The sequence below is a fragment of the Thalassophryne amazonica genome, chromosome 11 (genome assembly GCF_902500255.1).
Source record: "Thalassophryne amazonica chromosome 11, fThaAma1.1, whole genome shotgun sequence".
In the NCBI taxonomy this organism is placed as follows: Eukaryota; Metazoa; Chordata; class Actinopteri; order Batrachoidiformes; family Batrachoididae; genus Thalassophryne; species Thalassophryne amazonica.
In genome coordinates this window covers 57,761,292-57,787,094 of record NC_047113.1, presented here as the reverse complement: position 1 = coordinate 57,787,094, position 25,803 = coordinate 57,761,292, and the positions used below count along the sequence as shown (strand labels likewise).

Here is a 25,803-nt window from a genome sequence, read left to right as displayed (position 1 = left end):
GTGACCCTTATTTAGAGTCAGCGGGTGTAGAACGTGGATAGAAAATGGAAATGGATGGTTTGCAGTGATAGTCAATTAGCCTGTAGTTCTTTAGCCTGTAGTTTTTTTTTGTTTGTTTTTTTTTTTGTTTTTTTTTTTTTTTGCCTCCTTGTTCTCGGCCGAGACGGTCGCATTTTTCTCTTCTCCCGCCCTCCTTATCTTTCCTGCTTCTGTGGCGTGTTGTCTGTGAGGCTGCCAGCTTTGCTCTTCTGGAAACAGCAAAAATGGATCTGTTAAAGTGGTCTCTGAACGCAATTGACACTATTTTTTTCTACAAGACATTCGGGAGCGGAGGACCCGACCTGTCCTGCCGGGACACGTGATGGGTTACGTGATGGACAGTTGGAGGAAATGGCAGGTCATGTGCCTTTACACGCTGTCTGTGGAGGATGTCGAAGATGTGTATATATTTGGCATGGTGGTGACCGGGTTCCTGCTGTGTGGAGCGGGCATAGCGCTGGTTTACTGGAAAATTCAGAAAGTGGAAGCGGCAATAATTGGCCCGTCCAGGCTGCCCCACATGATTGATTCGATTGGAAGGGCAGTATCAGCTCAGTCGGCGGGTGTTAACCGCGCGTTGGAAACCATCTCTGGTACGATCGCTGCACTGGAAAACCGCATTGATCGTCAGTAATGACCACATCTCCTCTCCTAATTCAGATGTATTGGAAGCCACTCTGTCTCAGACTGTGGAATCTTTCAGGCGTCTGCTAATCTGGATTTTCATTCGGCTTCCCAAAACACAGCTGCACTTCAAGGCCGCTGTGATAAAAACCTCCTGGAGAAGAACAACGCTCATGCCTCACCCCCCCGGTCTTCCCCCGCCCTCAGCTTCTCCAGCTCTGACGTTGACTGTGGATAGTGGACTGTTCAGGGCTGAGCCCTTCCTCCCTCCAGAACGGATGAGCAAGGCCGTTGATGGCGCCTAAAGGCGGCCTCCGGGTGTTCTGTCTTATAACTGGACTCTTACAAATCTCGGTCGTCGTCTCTCGTCCTGTTGTTGTGTGTGATCATTGTTCATTGTGCTGATGGGTTTTTTCCTGCATTGCTGCTGCATGATTCAATGCAGCAGCAGTGAAGGTTTTTCTTTCCCAAGACTTACCATGTGTGTGCTTTTTATATGTGTTCATGTACCGGGCCGGCTTATGTGTGTTGTTTGTGTGTGTCGTTTGTCGTCATGAGGCCGGTCATGGTTCGCTCAGCCCTGCTGTTGACCTAAGGCAGGACATACATCTGGAGCTGGTCCCCGGGCGTCTAAAGGCAACTTCTGCTCCTAACTGGCAAATAGGATGGGTTAAATGCAGTAAACACATTTCATTGTGCAGGGAACATGTTCCTTTGTGCATATGACAATAAAATTCTTTTGAATCCTTGAATCCTTCTGTATCGTCTCAGGAGTGCTAGTTGTTACTGTGGTCAGCACATTTGTTTGAACTTGAGTTGCTTTTTTACACTGTTATTTGAGGGCAGGAGATGGGAGGCAAACACTGCAGTTTAGATTTTATGTTATGTTTTATAGGGGTTTGATTATGATTCACAGGGCTCCAATGTGATTATAAAATAACTCTCACTGTATCTTGGTGCATTTTTTTAATCACGTTTTCTTTTTCCTTGCGGTGTCACTCCTTGTTATTTTTCAAAGTAAAGTATTTGTAATGATCCATAGTGAATTTATTGTAATGCATATAAAGCCAACTCACTTTGCTGTAAACCAAATCTAACTTTGGGTACAAATTAAGAATCAGTGTGCCTCTCATTCACTGATTCTGCAAACCTGCTCACTTCTTTTTAACCTAGGAAGAAAGAGCCAGCTTGCATCCTGTGCTCGTCAGGCACAAGAAGGCACATGTTGTTCAGCAAGTTCAACAAGAGCTCTTGTATCAGAATCTCTATCAGTATCAGTAGTTCTGTATTGGAATCAGATCAGAACTGAAAAAAAAAATATGGATTGGCCCATTGCTAGGTGCAACACTTGCTGCATTGCATAGCTGTTATTAAGATTATGTAGCAAAACCTGTGTTCAGATTTTGCCAGAATTTGTCACTAGGTATTTCTTGTTCTGTGGTTTATTGGATTTATCATACCCCAAAAACAGGTGGTTTTTCTGTTTCGTCACATGGTGCACCACAGCCGCCTCTGCATGCGCTGTCTCTGTTAGATTTGGAGCAGAAGTGGTTGTAACAAAACCATACGGCAAATGGATTGAAATAACAAGTACATTACTGGCTCAAAAAAAGGAAGAAAGAAAAGATCTTAGTTAAAGTAAAAAGACAGGTTTACATAAGCAACGTGAGAAGTGCTCGTTAACAGTCGCCAGCAGTTACCTTCCACCATATGTGGAAGGGTCACTTAACATTTTTAAAATTGATTTTTTTTTATATATTTGTAAATGGATTCAGAATCGTTCAAGTCCACATCACAATGCATCTAAGAATCTATTTTTTTTTGCCCACACCCCTGATATTTTAATTATTACCACGTGTTGTTTTGCTGTGTTTTTGTTAATCAGTTTTCTTTCTGTAAATCATCTGTTCACCATCAATTTGTCAAACCTATGACACTTATATCTTGATCACTGGCCAAGGTATGGTTCATGTTAAAAAAAGGGGGGGGGGGGGCATCATTTGAAAGCTATTTATTGCTTTTATTTTTTATTGCTTTGAGGCACAAAATTTTCTGATATATGTCATTTAAAACTCAAGAAAAACTGAGTAGGCCAAATGGATTTTTTTTTTTTGGTCATACACAGAATAAAGAGGAGAGCAGCCGTTCTTATGAATAAAAAACTTTTTTTTTTAATCATAAAATGAAGGACCCAGTGACAAGAGCTCTTATCACGGGTAGTATTCTTCAAAAGCATATGACTATTCTTAATATCACTCCCCTAAAGTGTTTTTGACATTTCAGTCGTACTTGCAATATATTCTCACACTTCTTGATTTATTTGGAATAAGTATCATGCATGAGTGAATTTCCTTAAACTCCTCAAATCAGTGGAAGTTGGTGGAACACTCAGATGTAATTTACAATTCTATTTTTGGTTGGACCAAATTAAAATTATGGTGTATTGGTTCATTGGTAGACTGCACTGTTTATGGATTGGGCCGACTGCACCTTATTGAAGGGAGGATGGATGGGGTCATGTATTGTGAGATTTTGGCAAACAACCTCCTTCCCTCAGTAAGAGCATTAAAGATGGGTCATGGCTGGGTCTTCCAGCATGACAATGATCCCAAACACACAGCCAGGGCAACTAAGGAGGGGCTCTGTAAGAAGCATTTCAAGGTCCTGGAGTGGCCTGGCCAGTCTCCAGACCTGAACTCAATAGAAAATCTTTGGAGGGAGCTGAAACTCCAAACCTGAAAGATTTGGAGAAGATCTGTATGGAGGAGTGGACCAAAATCCCTGTTGCAGTGTGTGAAAACTTGGTCAAGAACTACAGGAAACGTCTGACCTCTGTAATGTCAGACAAATGTTTCTGTATCAGTTGTTAAGCTCTGTTTATCTGGGGGGTCAAATATTTATTTTATGCAATAAAATGCAAATTAATTATTTAAAAATCATACAATGTGATTTACTGGATTTTTTTTTTAGATTCTGTCTCTCACAGTTGAAGTGTACCTACGATATAATAATAATAATAATAATTTATTAATTTATATAGCGCCAAATCATGAGTAATCGCCTCAAGGCACTTCACAAACATTTAAAAGCAGAATTAAATGAAATAAGATTAAAACACAATTAAAAAAAAAAAAAATTAACCATAAAAGGTAAAAGAAGTAAAATAAATAAAACGAATTAAAAAAGACACACAATCATATAAAATACTAATGATAAAACAGGGAGAACAGATGTGTCTTCAACCTGGCTTTAAAAGTCTCCACAGAGTCCGACTGTCGTATCAGCGCAGGCAGATCATTCCACAGAGCTGGGGCGCGGTGATAAAAAGCTCTGTAACCCGCTGACCTTTTCTTCACCCTCGGGACACACAATAATCCCGCACCCTGTGAATGCAGAGCCCTTGCCGGCACATAGGACTCAACCAGGCCTTGCCAGATAGGGGGGTGCCAGTCCGTGAACAATTTTATAGCCCAATAGTAACACCTTAAAGTCCGATCTCAAGGAGACCGGAAGCCAGTGAAGGGATTCCAGAACAGGCGTAATATGATCAAACCTTCTGCTTTGTGTCAGAAGTCTGGCAGCAGCATTTTGAACCAGTTGAAGACCCCTGATGCTGGACTGTGGTAAACCAGAAAACAGAGCATTACAATAGTCCAATCTAGAAGAGACAAACACATGAATCAGAGTCTCAGCATCAGCCATAGACAGTATGGGACCAATTTTTGCTATATTTCTTAGATGAAAGAAAGCAGTCTTCGTAGTGTCCCTAATGTGGAGGTCAAAGGACAACGTAGGATTAAAAATGACCCCAAGGTTCCTCACTTTGTCAGTATGATGTATAACACATGAACCTAGGCTAAGCGCTAGCTGATCAAATTTATGCCGTTGTCTTGCTGTACCAAGAACCATCATTTCAGTCTTATCAGAGTTCAAAAGTAGAAAGTTGCTAGACATCCAACTTCTCACTGCTGCAAGACAGTCCTGTAAAGATTTTATGTGGACAGGATTTTCAGCAGCTATCGTCATATACAACTGAGTGTCATCAGCATAGCAATGAAAAGCAACCCCAAAACGCCGCAAAATGTTCCCAAGGGGTGCCATATACAGGGAAAAAAGCAGGGGACCCAAAACGGATCCCTGCCGAACCCTGAAATTCATGCCCCTAAAGTCAGAGGTAGCGTCGAGGTAGTGACGATAAAAAATTACAGACCTCTCCATTCTTTGTAGGTGGGGAAACCTGCAAAACTGACAGGGGGTCAAATACTTATTTTCCTCATTGTATATTTCTCACTAGCTTTTACACAATATATGACAAAGGTGTTATTTCTAGCCAAAAATGAAGTGAAGTTAGCAGCTAGTGACGTCACCATGATAACGGCCACAATATCATACCATAAAATTGGGTGCAGAATGTGAGTATTTAACCCCTTCAAATACCTCTTCAAATATGTCAAGGTTAGCCATCTTTGAACTTGTCCAAGGTCTGTGTCCCAAGAATGTTCCCTGTAAATTTGAAGGCTCTGTAAGTAATAGGACTCGACGTATGCTGAGCACAGACAGACGGACAGACAAATGGACGAAAGCGTTCACATTACCCTATGGCCATATTTGATGGCGTCGTGCAAAAATGTAATAAAAAAATAAATAAATAATGATGGATGAGTGTGTGCAAGTGGCTGAATCTGCCTAAATATTGGGGAACAGTTTGGAACATGTTCTTCTGGTCAGTGTCATCCTTAGAAAACAATTATTTATCACTATGGAACTCATTGTATTTGCTAAATGTCACTTGCAATTAAAGTAGATAATGTTAGTGAGAAATGTCACATGCCAACCTGCAACCTGGAATGGGTCGATTCACACGCTCTGCTCAACTCCACCAAGTACTCAGTCACTCGCTTAAATGACTGACATGTTTTCCTCGTCATTGTGGTTTCAATTACACACATTACACTGATTAGATGTACATTTCGTTTTTTATGGTTGCTCTAATTGGCAAAGATGATTGCAAATTAGGCACAAGTGTGAACGTGCCCTTGGCGACCATGTGTCACCTTGACACGAGGCGAGTGGCACAGACTTGATTGTGTTGTGCCTATTAATCTGCTCATTTCAAGATCAGGGTGAAGTGAAGTGATCAAATTTAATAGGCTGGCTATTTTCTCCAGCAGCACCCTTTTTGATATGGCATTTTGTGACCTCCAGCTTGGATAAGGGAATAATTTGTGGTCAGTTAGCCTTGTAGAGATTATGTCACTCATACCTTTTTTTTTTGGTTTATCTAATTGAGGTGTTTTATGTTTCCTGACCTCTCAGGCCTCAGTACTACAAGGTGATTGAAGAATGCGTGTCTCAGGTGGTGCTGCACCGCAGTGGTATGGATCCAGACTTTGGCTACAGCAGAAGATTGGATGTGGACTTCACCCATCTGATCGGTACAGTTTGCAAGCCTCAATATTGAATCACGTGATTATAATTACTTGATATGTGTGTGATTTTTATTTACTGTAGAAGAAAAAAAGAATGCATTATAGTCTTTTTTGTATAATCACTTTCTATATTTACAACAATCCAACATATGCCAAATATAGTCATAATAAGATAATATTGAGGTAAAATGCTTCTTCGAGACAATTTTTTCTTTTTAAATTATACACAGCAAGAGATACATTACTGATGTTGCTAAAAATGTTTTGATACCTCATTATCTGCCCGTTTCTACACGAGATTCTTCAGACGAATGCCTGCAGTGGCTTGGCCTGTAAGATAGGGTCAGTTAATGATTTATGAATAATTCATGATGGCTAAGGTGAATGTCTGGTAAAAATAAATTGAGTCAAATCAGACTGAAACCATGTCATGTCCATTAGTTTGTCAGCTGTGATCCATGAGTCAGAGCGGAAGCTGTATTTTGCTGTATTAAGTTTTTTCTTCAAACAGTGAAATGAAAAATAACAGTTTCTCTCATTTTGTCTTGCTGCTCACAGTTCTTTGACTTGCCAGCAAAAGTTTCTGAACCTGTCCATGGGACTGATACAGTTTGTATTGAATTTTTCAAACTCACTGTGTTTTAATCGCCTGGTAAACTCTGGAGAAGTTGGTTTGTTAAATTCACACAAAACATGTAAAATCAGCTCCTGAAAGGTGTCTTTTTTCACACATCCCCCCCCCCCCCCCCCCCCCCCGCCTTCTCCCCAAAATATTCACATTTGAGTGTGATTTCCTAATAATCAGTGACACAAAATGTGTTGGATTGTTTGTTATCCTATAATTTACACTTGAACCTTGAGCTTACGCTGTTAGTTGTCATGCTAATGTAACTGTAAAAAATACAGACTGGAACTGCTTTCATGTCTTATAAAGGGTTTATATGCAAAAATCAAGAGATTCATCCATAGTGCTAAAAGACTGCTCTTGTTTTGTTTGTATGCCAGGAATTATTAATATTTTATGTTAGTGACTATTTTCCAGAAAATGGAGCACACCAGTTGTTATTAAGAAACAAATGGAGGAATTTTACTGAGACTTGGTGAAAGGGTAGAATCTGTTCTGGACTGCAAACCAATACCTTTGATAGATGTCTGGATAAAAAGATACAAAGTGGAAAAGGTTTTTAGCAGTTTTCAAAAACATTACTCAAATGTGCATGTGCTGATGAGATACTTGAAATCCAAAATTATTGCCACCTGTGATTTTTAAATACACAACGAGAACGTAGTTCAATTCTAGGCCAGAGTATTGCATTTGTAACTGAAAATCTGCGTCATTAAGAAAATCACTGTTCCTCTCCACCGTGAAGCTGTGCAACTGGTGATGCAATAAACAAAAACATTATGCCAGTGTCTCCAGCCACAGGCACATAAACCTAAACTGCTTCAGACTTGTCATGGTGTCTTGGTGGCTTCCTCCACTTGTCTGTTTCTTCTACAGTTACTCAGTTTTCATGAACAGTCTACTACAAGGGTACCGTCCCATAGGGTTTCGGCTTTTAAAATGATGAACATAAATAATGCAGAGCTTTGAACCAAAGTTGTTTTTTTCCCCAACTGGTTTGTTCCAAACAGAAATGGTATTTTAACATTTCCGGTTTTGGATTCCACATCAAATTGACATTCCTGAACCAGTTAGAACAAAAAATATAATTCTTGAACTGGTTAATAACATTCCATGTCAGCTGTCAGACACTGAAAACACTGTAGACGCCAGACCTGTATGTGGCGTTGTAAGGCTCTCACGAACAACGGAGGAATAATGGACCGAGCACTAACCCACTGCTGCCTATCAATTGGCTCTGCAGCAGAAGCTACAGTCCTCACATGACCATAACCATAACAATAACCCCAAACCATAACCATAACAAGGCTGCGCTACGTATAAATGATATTAATGCGGCTACGTACGAATTGCCATTTCCTGAAACCATTCACACACTAAATAAATATAAAGTCTTAACGTCACCCGTTACGTCATTTTAGTCGGATTCTTCATCACAGCCTGACAAGAAGACAGCCTTGTTTTTAAAGATGATGTCTGGTAAATACTTTAATTGCTTATTGTGGAAGTTAGTGAAGAAACACAGCATTTTTAAAGAAGTCACAGTGTTTGTCTGCTGTGGCTGTGTTTCTCTGAACCAGAGAACTCCAGCACTTTGTCCCATCAACGACAAGAAAAATAAGTTATTTTAAAAGTTGAAATATATTCCCACCAGTGTTCAGCCATCTGACGTATCTTCAGTATTTGGCTAGCAATGAAAATAATCTCATTTGATCCACTAAGACAAAAGAAAAAGAAGCATAACAATGAGCTGAATAAATACAGTGTATTTAAAGACGTTTTTAAAGACGTTTATCTGCTCCTGGTGCGTTTTTCATCATGAAATGGCAGAGCTGTTTCCTGCAAAGGCACCAGGCCTTCTTCTGTTGAGTTTATTGGCAGTTTGCAAATCGACATGGTGCATTACCACCACCAAGTGTTTAGGTGCATAGCATTAATGGACTCTGACATCTTCACCAGGTCACTGTAAACAGAAATATTTTCAGTAATAATAAAAAAAATAATAACTGTATTAACCGGTTACCATTATTTTAAATAAACAGTTCTGTTCCGGAACATAAAAAATATAATGTTTCTGGTTTCATTTTCATTCCACGAACTGGTTCAAAGCCTTGAAATAAAGTCACCAAGATTTTCAGTGGCTTGGAAATGTTTATGCACATTCTGGTCCACAAGTATTTGGACATTTATTCATTTTTTTTTTGTAAATTGTTAATGCAGCATTTTAAAACCCTTCAAATAAAAGCTGAAAGACTATACGACAATCCCGATTGTGTCATCTTGAATCCATTGTGGTTGTGTACACAGAGGTACAGTATCAATACTTATGTACCTAACTGTATCCATCCCCTACTTTGTGATATGAAAATTAGATGTGGAAGTGATGACTGACTGTAAATTTGTCAGTGTGATAATAACTGTGTCACACATGCCTTTTTTTTAAATTAGCAAAGCATTTTGTTGTTGTGGTCAGTATTATTGTATATTGCACTGTATATAATTGGGTCATTACATTTTTGAACATAGCTTAAATTATTTACTTAAAAATCAGGAGTGCTAATAATTCTGACCAGGAAAGTGCTGCTATTGGTTGAATGGATGGCAGATGGCAACTTTTTAGTTTCAACAAGTTACCATATTGAGGATTAATGGTTGTTTATTTGTTTGCTTAATGTCAACTGCTTTCATCGCAACCTACAGTTCAGACCCACAGATGAAGGTGTGAAGACTCCAATTAGAAATGTGCCCTTTGAATATAATTTACACTAATTTGCAGTAAAATTGGAAAAAAAATGAAAATACAAATACGAGGTATCTTATAAAACTAACCGGCAGTTTTATAAAAAAAAAAAAAAAAACTATATGGATTTGATTGACATGCGATTACACCAATCATGCTTGAACCCTTGTGCGCATGCGTGAGTTTTTTCACGCGTGTCGGTGACATCATTTCCCTGTGGGCAGGCCTTGAGTGAGATGTGGTCCCGCCCTCTCGGCTGAATTCCTTTGTTTCACACCCTGCTCGAGACGGCGCACGTTGCTTTATCAAAATTTTTTCTGGACCTGTGAGGAATATCCGAGTGGACACTATTCGAGAAATTCAGCTGGTTTTCGGTGAAAAGTTTAACGGCTGATGAGAGATTATGGGGTGTTTCTGTCGCTGTAAGGACTTCCCACGGAGCGGGACGTCCTGCAGCACTTCCAGGCGCCGTCGTCGGCCTGTTTCAAGCTGAAATCATCCTAATTTAAGGCTCTGTTGACCCAGGACGTCGTGAGAGAACAGAGAAGATTCAGAAGAGGCCATCATGAGGAGTTTATGCGGACATTCCACTGTTTAAGGACATTTTTTAATTAAAGACGTGCGCGCAAATTCGCTGAGTCGTTTCCGTGACGACTCGGCAAATCTGTGTGGCCGTGACAGGAAAAACACCTCTGTGTTGAAAACCATTTGTAAAATTCAGGCGGCTTTTGATGGCTTTAAACAAGTGAGTAACTGAGAAATTGTTTAACAGCTTGGGCATGTTCCAACTTGTCTGTTAAGGTTTCCAACACGGAGGTGTTTTTCCTGTCGCGACCCCCGCAGTCGGGTCCGGCCCGACATGCGACTCTGCCCACACGTTCTTTCATTACAAAATGTCCGTTAACAATGGAATGTCCGAATAAACTCCTCATGCCGACTTCTTCTGAAAATTCTCTGTTCTCTGACGACTTACTGGGTCAGCAGAGCCTGAAATGTGGAAGTTTTCAACTTGAAACGGCGAGACGCTGCCGCCTCGAAGCGCAGATCGCCGTCAGGCGCCGTGGACCGTCCTTAAAGCGACACTACCAGACCAAAATCTCTCATCAGCCGTTAAAATTTTTAACGAAAACCAGCTGAATTTATTGAATGGTGTCCACTCAGTTGTGCCTTACAGTTTTGAAAAATTTTTTATCAAACAAAGCAACAGTCTCTGAGCCATTCCTAAACAATGAAAAAAATCGACGAGCGGGTGGACGACTCCTCACTCAAAGACTGCCCACAGGCGAATGACGTAACCGACAGGCGTGAAAAAACTCTCGCATGCCCACGAGGGTTCAAGCATGTCTGATGTAATCACACGTGATTCAAATCCATATGGTTTTTGAAAAAAATAATAAGGTTGGATACTTTTCTAATAGATCTCGTACAAGTACATTGACTCTGTAATTTGCAATGTACTTATTTTTTATGTTCCAGCATAGCATGATATCTAGAGCAGCTGATTTTATGGGACCAGTGCAGTGGCTCAAGCCCAAACACCTCAAATACCTCATGGCATTTTTTTAACAGTTCAGTGACAAATATAAATTCATCATCATGTCCCTGTTGTGCAACGACAGCAGTTGCATCAATTGGCAGTATTTTTTCCCCTTTTACTTCTGTCTGGAGCTTTTATTTCATTTTACTTTTTAAGAGTCTCGTGTAGCTGATAATCAGTGTCCGTCATTGCTGGAGAAAAGCATTTGAAGTGGCTGTTATTCTCCTGTCTTACAGATCAGTGTGTGGACAAAGCCAAAGTTGAAGAAAGTGAGCAGAAGGCTACCGAGTACTCCAAAAAGGTGAGGCATTAATCACTCCAGCAGCCCCCCTTGGACTGCACGCTCTTGTCAGGAAGGTTTTTTTTCTTCCTCAGAGCTTCTAGACAAGCTATTGATTTTCCATGCCCTGATCAATACCTGCCTGTGACACTACATGATCCGTATCAGCATTACAACAATCAATGGCGGCATTTTGATGTATACTTATTTGTGCACAATGTTGGTGCAGACTTAAGTTATGTGCAGGGAATATTTATTTATTTATTGATTTTATCGTTGTGGTTGCTGTGATTCGACGGAACGAGAAAAAGCGATGGCACTTCAAATGTGTTGTAGGCACACTGTCACAAACAAATTAATACCTTGCCATGATGTTTGTTTGTTTGTTTTTTTTGTATTGTATTCATACTAACTCCTTGACAACACAAAGTTCTGGATGTGATTTTTCTTCAGCACCCCACCCCCCCACGCCACTGCACATGCACCCTGCTGTGCAAGTGAAATAATTGCAGTGACATTACTCGGTTTTTACAAAGGTTAGATCCATTACCACATGTGAAGACAGGACTGATACAAAAACAAAGGACATCCGGGCTCCACAGCTAGAGGAGATAGAAGTAGAAACCCACCACAGAGTATGATTTGGTATGCTGTGGTATTTCACCATTTGCTTTTGTGGCTCTGTGGCCATTCCCCAGAGGCACCCCGCCATTCTCCAAAAATGTGTGTCTGTTTACATCTGCGCACACATTCCTTATGTGCACCTGAATGCTACTGTATATCTCTTTTCCTGCAGTTTGATGAGGAGTTCAGCGCACGGCAGGAGGCACAGGCTGAGTCTCAAAAGAAAGAAGAGCGAATCAAAGAGTTGGAGGGACAGATACAGACCCTGCAGTCTCAGGTAGAACCATAACGAGCACGGCCCCCTCTGCTCTGCATAACAGTGTCACATCTCCCTGAGATGTCTTTTATATGTAATCCATTTCTTTCACACAAAGTTTGACAAAAGTTTGCTAAAACAGACAATCTGATAATGAATAACTGTGGTTGTCTTAAGATCACAGAAACAAGAGGTGCATGCGGTCAGAATGGAAAAAATGTTGAGTTGGTCAGAAAGTTTTTTTTTTCTCATTTTTTTCCAGTTGCACTACTGCTGTGATACTGCTGTATCACCCATGCAAGAACATTTGATTTAATCAAGGGTCAATCCTCATTTAAAGTTCTAGCTCTTTATGTGGGCAAATTACCCCTTTGAAGCTTTCTCTGTGTAATTCTATCGTCACGGAGATGGATTGCATTTCGTTTCCTGGCCTCCACATCATTCCTTCCCAGTCAAAACCCTCCATTTTGAGTATAGAAAATGACTGCATTTTCTACCTTAACCCAATTTCTAACACTTTAGCACTGTCTTGGGACAACAGGGCAGTTTGTCTCTGCTTATCGAATTTAATACAGACCAGCAATGGAAGAGAGGAGCTATTTCCACTCTATATTGCAGATTACTTTTTCTTTCAAGCATTCATCTCTCTGGCTTTGTTTGGCATATCCTGTCTAACAACTTTCATTTTTTTCACCAGAGAGCCTCAGGTATTATGATGTATCAGGGACTTTTATTTTAGATACTTCCTCATGAATAATACCTTTCTGTGGGCGATGAGCTAAGTAGCCGAAATGCGCAACACGCAAATGGCAGCATGTAATAAAACAGTGTGATCTTACTTTATCTGGCGCTGCTATTAGTTTGTGCAAAACTACTAGACAGTTATTCCTAATGGCAGATAGAAAAGAAGTAAGTCCTATATCAGACAGTTAGTATGACAGAGAATGAACACAGATCTACATATATTAGTCCAACTCATATCCCACTAACCTACTTACTCTGAAGATGTGCATTAAGAAAAAAATAATTTCGGTCCAGCATCTTAAAGGGAAGACTGAGTGATTGGTGTATGATGTTGACCTCATGAGTGCAGCTCTTCCAAAATTATTTGGTTGATTTCATTGTAACATGCACTCACCGGCCACTTTATTAGATACACCTGTTCAATTGCTTGTTAACACAAATACCTAAACAGCCAATCACATGGCAGCAACTCAATGCATTTAGACATCTAGACGTGGTGAAGATGAGTTGCTAAAGTTCAAACCGAGCATCAGAACTGGGAAATAAGGGGATTTAATTGACTTTGAATGTTTCATGGTTGTTGGTGCCAGACTGGCTGGTCTGAGTATTTCAGATACAGTTGATCTACTGGGATTATCATGCTCAACCATCTCTAGAGTTTACAGAAAATGGTCTCAAAAAGAGAAGATATTCAGTGAATGGTATTGTGTGGTGGATGAAAATGTCTTGTTGATGTCAGGGGACCGACTGGTTGAATGCACAGCTGTGTGTGCTGTCATGTCAATATGGACCAACATCTCTGAGGAATGTTTCCATCATCTTGTTGAATCTATGCCACGAAGAATTAAGGCAGTTCTGAAGGCAAACGTGGGTTCAACCTGGTAGCAAGCAAAGTGTAACGTACTGTCTAGTGCAGTGATTTTCAACCTTTTTTGAGCCGCGGCACCCTTTTTATATTTACAAAATCCTGCTGCACACCAGCAACCAAAATAATATTATAATGCTATTACCTCTGGTTTTGCGCAAAACCCAATTATCGCAATAGAAAATCGATACAGTAAACACCGCATTTCGAAAATCCTCAAGCATTTTGCGCTCTGATCTCAAGTAGGGCTGTCACGATTAGGAATTTCTGGAGACGATTAATTGTCAGACAAATAATTGCGATTGACGAATATATTGTCTATTTTTTTTTCTTTTTTCCCCCTTCTTTATATTCTACTATTGTAGTATAATTACACAACTCTGGAAGAACGTTTGGTTTCTGTGAGTGGAGAAACTGGGAACGTGCACCATTTTTATTTTTATCTTCATTTCATACACTCCCAACTTTTTCTGATTTGTGGTTGTTTCTGTTGCATTTCTGAAATTGTTTCTCCTCATCAGTCAAGTTTTGTGCTTAAACACTACATTAAGCTCAAGATTGAACAAATAAATACCTTTGGAAAATAACAGCTGTTAAAGTTCAGAGTTCTCACCTGCTTTTTGTGATCTCTGTCTGAACATTGTTTTTTTTTTGTGGCTCCGTTCATTCATATATTCTCATTTTTTAAATATGTTTTTAAAGATATTTGACCATTTATTTCATCTCATGATCTCATAAATTCAGCATACGACGCGCACATGGTGTGAACAGGATGGTAACGGCAGAATCACACCTTTAGAGAAAGTTTAGAGAGAAGTAAAGGCAACTTCACGTTTCCGTTTTGTTAACGTTCACTCGGGTTAAAATCTTCTCTCTGCTCCACGCTCGCTGCGCACTGAACGTGTCGCGCCTGCATTCAAGAATCTCCCTCACCCACCCCCTCCCTCGCAGTCTGCAGCCTGTTAACTCCGCGCGCGCACACACACAGGCACAGACACACACACCAACAGCTCCGCATTTTAGACGGCTTTTGAAGGAGACGGCACTGTTTTAATCGGCCGTCAGCCTTCTTGTTATTGTCCCGCCTTAAGACGAGAACGAGGCTGCAGCATGTTTGACATCAGATTCTGAGTCGTTTTATGCTTTGTGGATAAAATAAATAATTCACGGTAATCGCGAATATGAAAAATAATCGCGAATATGAAAAATACCCACGGCACCCCTGACGATCGATCACGGCACCCTAGGGTGCCGCGGCACCCCGGTTGAGGATCACTGGTCTAGTGAGTGTATTACAATGGTAGAACACCTAAAATACAGGTTGTAAGCAATGGTTAGGAACAGAATGACAGATATGGACCTTTTTCATTATATAGTTCTATCACTGCTTGGCTCGACTCGCCTCAATTCTACTCAGTTTGGTACCAGGCATGTTTTCCATTACAATTGAGGACCTCCTCAACATGGGTGGGGTTGTTAGAGAACGGATGTGCGAAACCGCCGTGATGTTGATTTATACGTGGCACAAAGAATAAACAGTGGAGGACATCTAGGTGATGTTGTGCTTCATTCTGTGGGTTTTTAAGAGAAGGCTGCTGGTTGCAAGACGACACGCGCTTGAAAAGTATAGGAGACTTTGGGAAGCCATACAAGAGTATGAAGCCAAAGACGAGAGGACACAAGCTGCTAAGAGACGCATTTGGGTAAACTAACTGTAGCTATCGCTAGCTTTGTAGGTACCTCGTAAATAATAAGTCCAGCGTACAATGTTGCAATGACTGTAAGTTATCGTTATTTAATGTTAAAGTTGTGGCTGTTAAAAATAAAGCATTCATTTTGATCTATTAATTCCAGCACCTATAACACCTTTATTCACACTTTGCTCCATTTTGTTTTGATGTCAGTGACTTGGTCTGTACATAAAAAAACAAACTTATTTTTGAGAGCAGTAACTGGGTTAAATGTCAATATGTTTCATACCAAAGTAACGTGTTTTGATAACTGACATTGCTAAATCTGAAATGTTTGTTTGTGGGTTTACCGATGTCCATGCAAAAAAAAACATAGGTTTGGCTTTAACGATCTTTAATTAACATCCTCACATGACTCAAACAAGCTTTAAACAATTTATTATTAAAACAGATTATTATTAACTTCTCCAAATTCCCACAGTTCTGTTTTTACAGACATTCTCTTGATTTAAGTTCAGTTTATGTCACAGCTTGTTTAACACCTTCATGACAAATGTAACAGAAATAACCAAGATCCTGCAATTTTACCGCAAAATTCCCCAAACACACACAGATATGAGGGGTGTTATTTTTGAAAAAGTATACATGCAATTAAATGTGATTCATTGAGATTAACTAATCACAGATCTTGTAATCAATTTGATTTTTTTTTTTTTAATCACCTGACAGCACTAATTAAAATATGTATGCTAGCTGTATGTGTTTCAGACGGTTTTTCCCAGGGTCACTGCTGCAAAATGTTATGAGGCGGAATGGGACGCCTTTGTCATCATGTGCCTAAATTATACACTGATTGTATTTCACTGCAAATTTTGAACAGCAGTAATTTTTGTAGTTTTTGCAGAAATGTCTCCACTTTTGTGTAAAATAAGTTTGATTTGTAAAGGTTACCAAGATTTACTGACATAAATTAAATGCTAATAGACTGAAAAGCTGTTTAAGCATAATCCAGTAGTATGACTTAAAAAGTCACAGACAAGCTGGCTCAGCACTCCAAGGAATGCCTGATTAAACGCAGATTCCACCTCCCTTGCTTCACAGGCGTCATCGAGGATCAATCAGATGTGTTGATCGCGCTGAACCTAGTTCAGCTCTTGTGCCGGTGTCAAAGCTTGTGAGGCAGGGGAGCTTTGGGAGTCATCTCCGAGGGCAGTGGCCAAACCCTCCTTGCTTATGGAAAGGGACTTTTGAACAAAGTACACACACAACTTTATTACAAGCACAACACAAAATGGCATCATGTAAAAAAAAAGAAACATTGCACAAGGTTAGCCAAATGTACAAATTCATGGCTAACATGTTGACTTTTAGGTGGTTTCATTTCTTTGTTTTGTCAGAAGCGAATACTTTCAAGCAGTGCACAGAGTTCGCTAGCTTGCTAATTCCCAATCAGTGCTAACTAGATAGCTCACTGTGTATGCAAACATGAGACAACGATGTTACTTTAGCATGAGTTTAGAGTCAAAATATCCTTGTTTAAGTGTGCTTCCCACCAATGGGATAAGTAACAGTAATCGGTGCTTTAAAGCAGACTACGGACTATAAAGTCACAAAAAACACTTACCCTCCTTGCCTCCAACAAAACCGTGGCTGAGTTGAGGTCACCCTGCCTACCGTTGGTTGCTGGTCTATGTCCGTAAATGACGTCCATCTGATCGAACCTTTTCCAGCTCTCACGGCCCGATCCACTCTGGCTGTTGTGGTCCTTGATGGTCGTGTAATCACTTTTAACGTTTTCAGCTTTTCTCAGCATTGTTGGAATGTCCGCTGGTACCCGTAAGTGGGCAAAAACTGAGAGATCTCCTGAAATATTTTCTCATTTTGGGTCACTCCGTCCAGCTCTCTCTGGATTCTGTCCTCCGCCACCAACCACAGAAACATCTGGAACTTGTTGACAGACCACAGTGTGGTTTTACATGAGTAAAAATACTCATCTGAAATGAAAGAAAAGCATGATATCTGTAACATTGTTGCAACTATTTAAAAGCGGGGGGTTTGATTCTCATGTCGGACATTGCACTCATGACTCCTCCAGTGACGACACTCTCTCACCAATCAGTGGCCAGTAGCCTATTGATGTCACATTTTAGTATTGGCTTGGCACGCTTGGAACCTTGCCTGAACAGATACCAAAAAAGATACCAGGTACCATCCCAAATGTAAAAACAACAAAACAAAACAAAACACGTTGAGTCGAGCCAAGCCGAGCTGAGTAGCGCTACACCTGTATAATGTAAAAGGGTCTATAGTGGAGCTCAGACCAGTGAAGACACATGTTGTCTGTGGTTTTGTCACTCCAGCATCACAGTTTCACTGTGATGTTGCAACTAGTATTTTTTTCTGGCCTCATACAAATGCAGGAACACTGCGACCTGAAGCAGTCCCTGGTCCTCAGAATCCTGTTTCTCTGGTGGAAAACAGTCTCATTATTCCAGTCTTAATAATGATAATCTTGCTTCACATTAATGCAGCAATTCTCTCTCAAATTGTTTTATATACAAGTAGCCCTAATACAACAACTGCGAGATAAGAATGTATCACAAAATAAAAAGTAAGCTGACTGAGAGAAGAATGTGGGGTTTTGCAGGGCTGTTCCTGCATTTGGTATTGGCAGTTTGTGTCAAGATCTGTAATGGCTTCAGTTTGATCTGAGACATCATGAGGAGAGGGAGTGGAGGAGAAGGTCAGGGAGGTGGCCAGAAGGTAGGCTATTTAGGACCCTGTAGGTGGTCAGAACGATCTTGAAATTCAAATTGTATTTCCCAGGGCCAGAGCAGGCCACGAGGCCACTGATGTTACTAATTTGGTCTCTAGAGCAGTAATTTGAACATAATGACATTTATTTAGTTGATAAAAAGGACACTCTTACAGTGTTCTACCCTGGATGTGATGAATGTGTTCATGAGTGCTTCAGCAGTCGTAAGTGAATGTTTAGACACAAACATTACAGACAATTTAGTGGCGAATAAAGAAGACAATCTTGGTGTTTGGATTGACACAAAGGAAGACAGAGAGAATGGGGTCATGGATAACTCAAAGCTTACAAAGTGGAGGGAACATGTGGAAAACATCCTGAGTGGAGTGGGACAGTGATAAGGATTTCTAAGTTATTGTCATCAAATATTAGGGAACTCATTGGTGTCCGCCAGTGTTAAATAAAGTGAATTGTGATACCAAAACACTGGAAATTAACTTAGCCTCAGAGAATTTGTCCAAATGGTGTAATACACAGGAAGAGTAGGAGCCCAAAACGTACAACTGTCTAGTTTTCTTTCACCAATGTTTTTTCCATCTGTGAGTGTTTTCTGTGTAGTTATTCAGTTTTCACTTCATACACCTGAGTGCTGTGCCACACTTACCTACATTTGTTCATTAATAAGCACCTGATTGTTGCTCACCCGTTATAATGAAATCTTCACCGTCTGTTGCGTCTCTCCACCCACTCAGCCTGCTCCTGCAGTTTATCCTTTAGTTCTTCCTTTGTCCACCTTCTGTCAAAGGTTATTGCATCAGGTCCTGCTGCCTTTGCTTGCCCTCTTTCCCTTGTTGGAATGCTTTATGTTGTTTTTCTAAGTGTTTTCATCCCTGCAACACATCTTCCTGTTGCCCTCCTATGGCAGACCTCAGGCTTTTGAAGAATGTCAGAATGTGGTGCATTAACAGTAGTGTTGAAAATAGAAGCCCTGGAGAGTAAAACCTCTTTTTTTTTCTGAGTGCTCCTTCAAAGAATCGTTGCTGCTCAAGAGCTCCAGATGAACAGACATTAACTGCAGGTGGGATACATGTATTTTGTGTGGCACAGCTGCCCATGAACATGATTTAAGTTAAAACAATCCAGTGTGCATAGGAGCAGAGCTAAAAAGAACTAAACTGACATTAATGAACAACTGTTGTGTGGTAATAGTAGTATTCCAAAAATGTTTTGTGTATCTTTCAGATGCTGGGTGCTTATAAACAAACACTGGTTTGAAGGTTTGCACAGAGTAAACATTGCTGTAATTTCATGAGATTTTATCCATTCAGATTTAAAGGATCACACTGGCCATTCTACATATTTGAGCCTGAATGATACAAAAGAGGTGTTATTAACTTCATGTGCCCTCATCCATATTAGTCTTTCGGCTGCTCCCATTAGAGGCCGCCACAACAATTCTCACCCTGTCCTCTGCAGCTTCCTCAGTCACACCAACCACCTGCATGTCCTCCCTTTGCACAGCCGTAAACCTCCCTCTTCTTCTCCAGTCTGATGGCTCCATCCTCAGCATCCTTCTCCCTATATACCCCGGGTACCTCATCTGTACATAAATCATCTCAGTGTTGCTTCTGAATTTGTATCCAAAAAGTCTTACCTGTGCTGTCGCATTGATATGCTCATTTCTAACCTAGTCCATCCTCATCACTCCCTAAGAAAATCAATCTTCAGCAGTGCCACCTGCACCTCCAGCTCTGCCACCTGTCTTTTTGTTAGCGCCACCACCTCTAAGCCATACAACACAGCTGACCTCACTACCATCTTGTCGAGTTTCCCTTTCACTATTGCAGATATCCATTTGTCACAAAATACAGCAGGTGCTCACAGCAAAAATCAGCCATTTGATTCATGTTGTGTTCACATGCTGTACAGCATCCACAATAGTATGGACAAGAGAAATGCAGTAAAGTACTATAAGGGAATGCAAGCATTTAGCATGATTATGCAAACGTTTTTGCAAGTGCGTGCAAACGTGAAGAAATCCCAAACTGTTCAAGGAGAAATAAAACACCTCCCTGATGCTTTTAGGGTTCATAGAATACAATTTTCAGTAGGTAGGTATAGTTTATATGCATTTTTTTATTCACTGTTCAAATTGTATGTTTTTGGAAAAGATTGCCTTTAAATTAATATATATCCACATTGAAAATAATGGACTTAAACATGTAAATTGATGGTATTTTCTTTTCTGCTGTAAATCCATTTTTTTTCATTTTAAATTAACTGGAAAGCCCCTCTCATTTGTGACAAAAAGTCTGTGTATTTGAGATAAACATAATGCAAATAACCAAACGTTGCTGCTGAATGTTAATGTTAAGGTGTTGGGTGATTGAAGTGTTTATAAATGTTAGAAATTTGTTGAAAAACTGCAAACAATTCACGTTAGCTGCATCGTCAGTGGCTGTCTTTGGCTGCTAACTGTGTTACCTCTGGTTTACACAGAAACAAACACAGTCTTGCAATGTGTGGATTTGTAGCTACTGTAAAAGATGATCATAACTTCTATAGTATAATCAGTGTCATGTTTCATTATGGGGCATACAACAAAGTGTTATATGCCTCTTATTATATAAAGCCACAAAGGTGAACAAACACAAGCACACATACACACTTTATGACATAGACCTCCACATGGCGCACTCAGCCATCACCAACTACTGTAGTTTGTAAGTTTGTCCTCTGGAATATATAAATTCTAAAACTAGTAGTTCTGTAGCAAATTTCACTGAGGTGGGGAGAAATTCACCATTGAGACACTGAACTGGAGCAGCTGAAACAATGAAAAAAGTCCAAATTTTGCAAGGAATGGCATCCACCTATACATGCAATTCACATGGTGACCTGGTCACACACCCTGAGTTTGTTTCTGCAATAACCGTGAATGGGACAGTAACCTCTTGCACTTTGACTGGAAATTAAGGCAGACAAAACCAAAAATCATGTGTGTTTATTGCATGTCTGAGAAAGGCACAAGAGCTTAAATTACAGTATTTTACTTCTTCAGTGAGACCAATTCAGTTGCTACCTTGGGCATTAAACAATATTGTATCATTTCTGAAGCTTTTGATTCTCCAATTTCAGGACCATTATGCTGAAAGAGTACGTTTTGCAACCTCATCCACATTGCTTGTAATACTGTTCAAACAAATTAGTCATGTGGGAGCACAGAACCTTTATAGCAGTGTGAGGATACACAGTTTGTCCATCAAAGCCGCTCTGCTATGTGGTATTTTGTTGAATATGAATAATGTGGGAACCAACCCTAACCTTTCATCTCCCAGACAGAATTGCTGTCAGATATTAGAAACATGCTCACTCGAGTCTCTTTTCTTCATCTTGTTTGTGAACCAACACATTTAATGAGATCCTTTCTCAGGGAACTTTGACTTTGTAACAAGCAGCTTGTTTGATGTTGATTATCTCCCTATCCAGTTGAGAGGAGGTTTTTGCATGTAAACACCAACAAAGGACATTGAAATCACACGTAGAAATCATCTCCCCATACCCACTGTTGCTTGCACCTATTCAAGCCAAAAAAAAAGGTATTCATTGAATGTGATAAATAGTGTAGCACCACAGTGCTACTTCCTACCACTTTGCACCATCCCATTAATAGGTTTAAACAAACAGTCACGCAGCTTTACCATCTTGGCCCTAAGAGGAGCCCGGGGGTATAGCAGACCACTTTTCTCCTTTTTTACAGTTCACTTTGCCTGATGCCTTTGTGATTGCAGAATTTGGCAAAGCTAATAGTGATAGAACAGTGGTTATGAATATAACGTGTATTATATAATGGCTGAGTGGATCCTTCCATTTGATTTGTGCTTTGTATGTCACATGACATGGCTTATTCATCCCATTTATGTTGCAATGCATTTAGAGTGCAAATTTGGTTCCATATGTTTGGTACCATTGCACTCTGCAAGCACACGCACATACACACACACAATGCGCACGTGCCCACACACGTAACAAATCCACTGCACTGTAAGCCGTCTGGAGGCTGTTAGCAGGACGTTAGAATAAAAAGCTAGACTAATTTTTGATGTGATTTTTTTGCTGCACTGAAGAAGTACACAGTCTTATTTATAATTTTTTTTTTTGGTAGTACACTTGCGCACAAGCGCTGTCCCGGTTGTGTGAGCACGCTCACGCGGGACAATGACAGAAGTGGGACTACGATTTGATTGCGCTAATTGACGGTGCTAGTTCTTGCAACACACACACAAAATACACTTCGCTGTAAGCTGTCTGGAGGCATGAAGAGTTGTTCACATGAAAAGCTGACGGGATTTTTCGATGGACTGAGGAACTACACAAAGTTTTTTTTTTTGGGGAAGTACGATCCAGAACTACACATCGCAATTTGGACTCCTATTTAAAGTTTGTGTTGGACTTTAGCAGCAGTGGAACACCAAAATGTAAGTCCTTTTACTGTTTATAAATTAATAAATTATCAAATGACAAGCATCTATTTTAGCTGTTATATAACACAAATAATGAATGTTTTTATAATGGAACAAATATTTAATTTGGTGAAAGCTGGAACATACCATTCAACTCAGTTCACCTCATTGAATGGTATATTCTAGCTTTCACTTCATGAAATATTCGTACCATTGAACTCATAAAGATTCATTATTTGTATACTATGCAGTGGTGGGCACAGTTTCGCAAATCCGCTAACTGCTAATTAGGGAAGCTACCTTTTTTGTTAGCTGATTAGCTGTTCAGCTAACTTTGAAAACCATCAGTGGACCAATTAACTTCCGCTAAATTTAGTTTGAAATTTTAGAACGATAACATCTTATTGTGGGTAGAGTGAGTAAAGCTTCACAGTTAAACACATTTGTAAACCCTGAAATCTTAAATTTTAGTGCCTGCCTGTTACATGTCTTGTAGCAGACAGACAACTATGAGAGGTAGAGCTCAATCCTCTGCCAGCAGAGGAGAGCTGGCTACCAGAGATAAAGAAAGAGGGGAAGAAAAAAGAATCTATTTTCACACCATACAGACTTGCAGATGTACCACAAGAGTCATGCACAGCAAGACAGTTTGGACTTATGGTTAAAACTTTTAAACAAACTAATTGTAGACAAGTTATTGAAATTAACATCACCTCTGTCATTTTACAAAGTGAAAATATCAATATGTTTTAGTTTTAAAGTAATGCACTAATTTTTAAGGTTTTTTAATGTCGAAAAGCGTTATGGGAAAATTAGTTTCCTTTCATCAGTGGTTGGTCGCTACATGTAAAAAAAAAAAAAACAACAACAACACACAAGTTACTGTAATATGTATGTTGGTTTTTACAAATAAATCTGTATTTGTAAATGTCTTTTTTTCATTTGTAAAAAATACGGCAATTTGAAAACTGAAAATTGTGTTTGTTAAGTGATTCAACACTTTTAGTGAATGTGTGGCAATTGGTATTCACACTGCCAACTGTCATCCAGTAGATGGCAGTGTTTATGGATCTTCTGTGGCAGAAGTTTAGCAAAAGTCACGTGTAAGAAGACATCCAATCAAGTGGCCCGATTTTCACAGACACACTGTTACACACACACACACACACACAGATTTTTTTTTACACATTTGGAGATCTGATTACACATTTGTGGATCAAAATACACACACAGATTTTTTTTTTTTTTTTTTTTTTTTTACACGTGTGGATCTGGTTACACATTTGTGGACCTGGTTACACACAGATTTTTTTTTTTTTTTTTTTTTTTTACTCATTTGTGGTTTTGGTTACACACACAGATTTTTTTTTCACATTTGTGGATCCAGTTGCACATTTGTGGACTTGGTTACACGCACACATTTTTTTTAAACATTTGTAAATCTGGTTACACATTTATGGATCGAAATACACATTTGCAAATACTTTTGCTACAATAATGCTCCCATACATTTAGAGACACAGCATATACACAGTGTATCCTAAGCTTGCATTGACTCTGCATTGAAGTGCTTACAGAGATCATTTCATCTTCATTAACAGTGCTGTAGTCATGGCAATGCAGATGAATGTTTTTGTGGAATATTTGCACTGACAAATCTTATGGTTCATTAAGGGCAGTTCTGATAGCAAATAACATGAATGTGCACAAGCATGGTGCTTTAAAATGTGGGATTTATCAACTGCTGATACTTGCTGATGTGTGTATGACAGTGTGCACCTGTTTGATAAATAGATTCATAAATAGATTCATATATATATATATATATATATATATATATATATATATATATATATATATATATATATATATATATATATATATATATATATATATATAATTTATTTTTTACTAAGACGCATACTAAAATTTGTTCATACAACAGCATTTAGGACCTTTTCTGCACATTTTACGAGATGAATGCTGTGACATTACTACAGCACTTATTCAACAAACGGGGGGTTATTTTTTGCTGATTTGTCACTCAAAATCATATTAGAGACAAAAACACATTTATGATAGCATATTGAAAAAATGCTTGGTTCTTGCTGAGGGTGAGTACTTTTATTGCTATACTGCTAATTAACAGCTGATTGAGCAATGGAACTCATCTGACTGCGTGATGTGGTGTAATTAGCTGAGGTTCAAGGCCTGGGAAACACTGCTCTGAAAGACTAGACCTCGTAATAATCTCACCTTTAAATTGAGATATGTTAAAGCACTAGATTTAAAACCTAACAAAAGAAAAAACATTTATGTAACTGGATTAGTTTCTTAAAAGTCTTGTGCATTCAAAATTTTCAGTTACGAACCACTGCAGTCTCCATTTAATTCATACAGTAGGTGTTTCATTTTTAGGTTTCTTTTTTGGATGAATGATACTACCATAATGTTCCATTTCAGTGGCTGGTTGTATAGTTTCATGTGGTCTTTTCTTGAATAAATGCACACAAAATAGCAAAATGTCTAATTCTAAAAGCATGATGTCTGTCAAAAAAAACCCTCTTATTCCTGGTATACACTGTCCAAATATCAGACAGTGTTTAATTTATTTTAAGTTATGGCTATATAACCAACCAATAAAAATGCAGTGTGAAATGGTCACAATGGGGCCCATGTCCATATTATTCTTTTTCTGGCAACACTGTGCTGACAACGTGCTAAGGAAGAGCACTTCAACCTTGTGTTTTCATAAAATGACAAAAAAGTGCATGTTGCCTTTGTTTCTGTGACAACAATGAATAGCTGATAAAAGCAGTCACTCTCATCAGAAACATATAGACGTAAAGTATGTCCAATCTGCGACCATAAATGAGCTTTTTTTGTTTATATTGTGACAGATTTTGTGTGCACTATCAGCTGAAGGAGATGGTAAATGCAGTATTCTTACATTTCCTTGATTGATGATGTGATGGGATTTGCCCCATCTAATTGGTTGTCTGACAAGCTCCAGTCAAATACACACTCCTTAAAAAGGCACTGCTGCTAAACACAAGTACAGTGGAGGTGAAGCCACCAGTGTCTGCCCTACTCCTTTTCTTTGGAGTTAGAACATTGATGATGATTCATTC

The 25,803-nt window shown here is 39.4% G+C and overlaps 1 protein-coding gene and 1 long non-coding RNA gene across 3 annotated transcripts in view; both read left to right on the top strand.

Moving 5' to 3' along the window:
* diaph2 (diaphanous-related formin 2) overlaps positions 1 to 25,803 on the top strand; it is a 1,163,737-nt gene that overhangs the window by 425,263 nt on the left and 712,671 nt on the right. For both annotated transcript variants that reach the window (XM_034181862.1, XM_034181863.1), the window contains exons 15-17: positions 5,980 to 6,098; positions 11,231 to 11,295; positions 12,071 to 12,175. In XM_034181862.1, coding sequence (XP_034037753.1) covers positions 5,980 to 6,098; positions 11,231 to 11,295; positions 12,071 to 12,175 — 289 coding nt within the window. The remainder of the gene's footprint in view (positions 1 to 5,979; positions 6,099 to 11,230; positions 11,296 to 12,070; positions 12,176 to 25,803) is intronic.
* On the top strand, positions 16,071 to 25,064 carry LOC117520543. Its single transcript, XR_004563680.1, has 3 exons — positions 16,071 to 16,482; positions 18,747 to 18,751; positions 25,053 to 25,064. It is a non-coding gene; the product is annotated as an uncharacterized LOC117520543 (long non-coding RNA).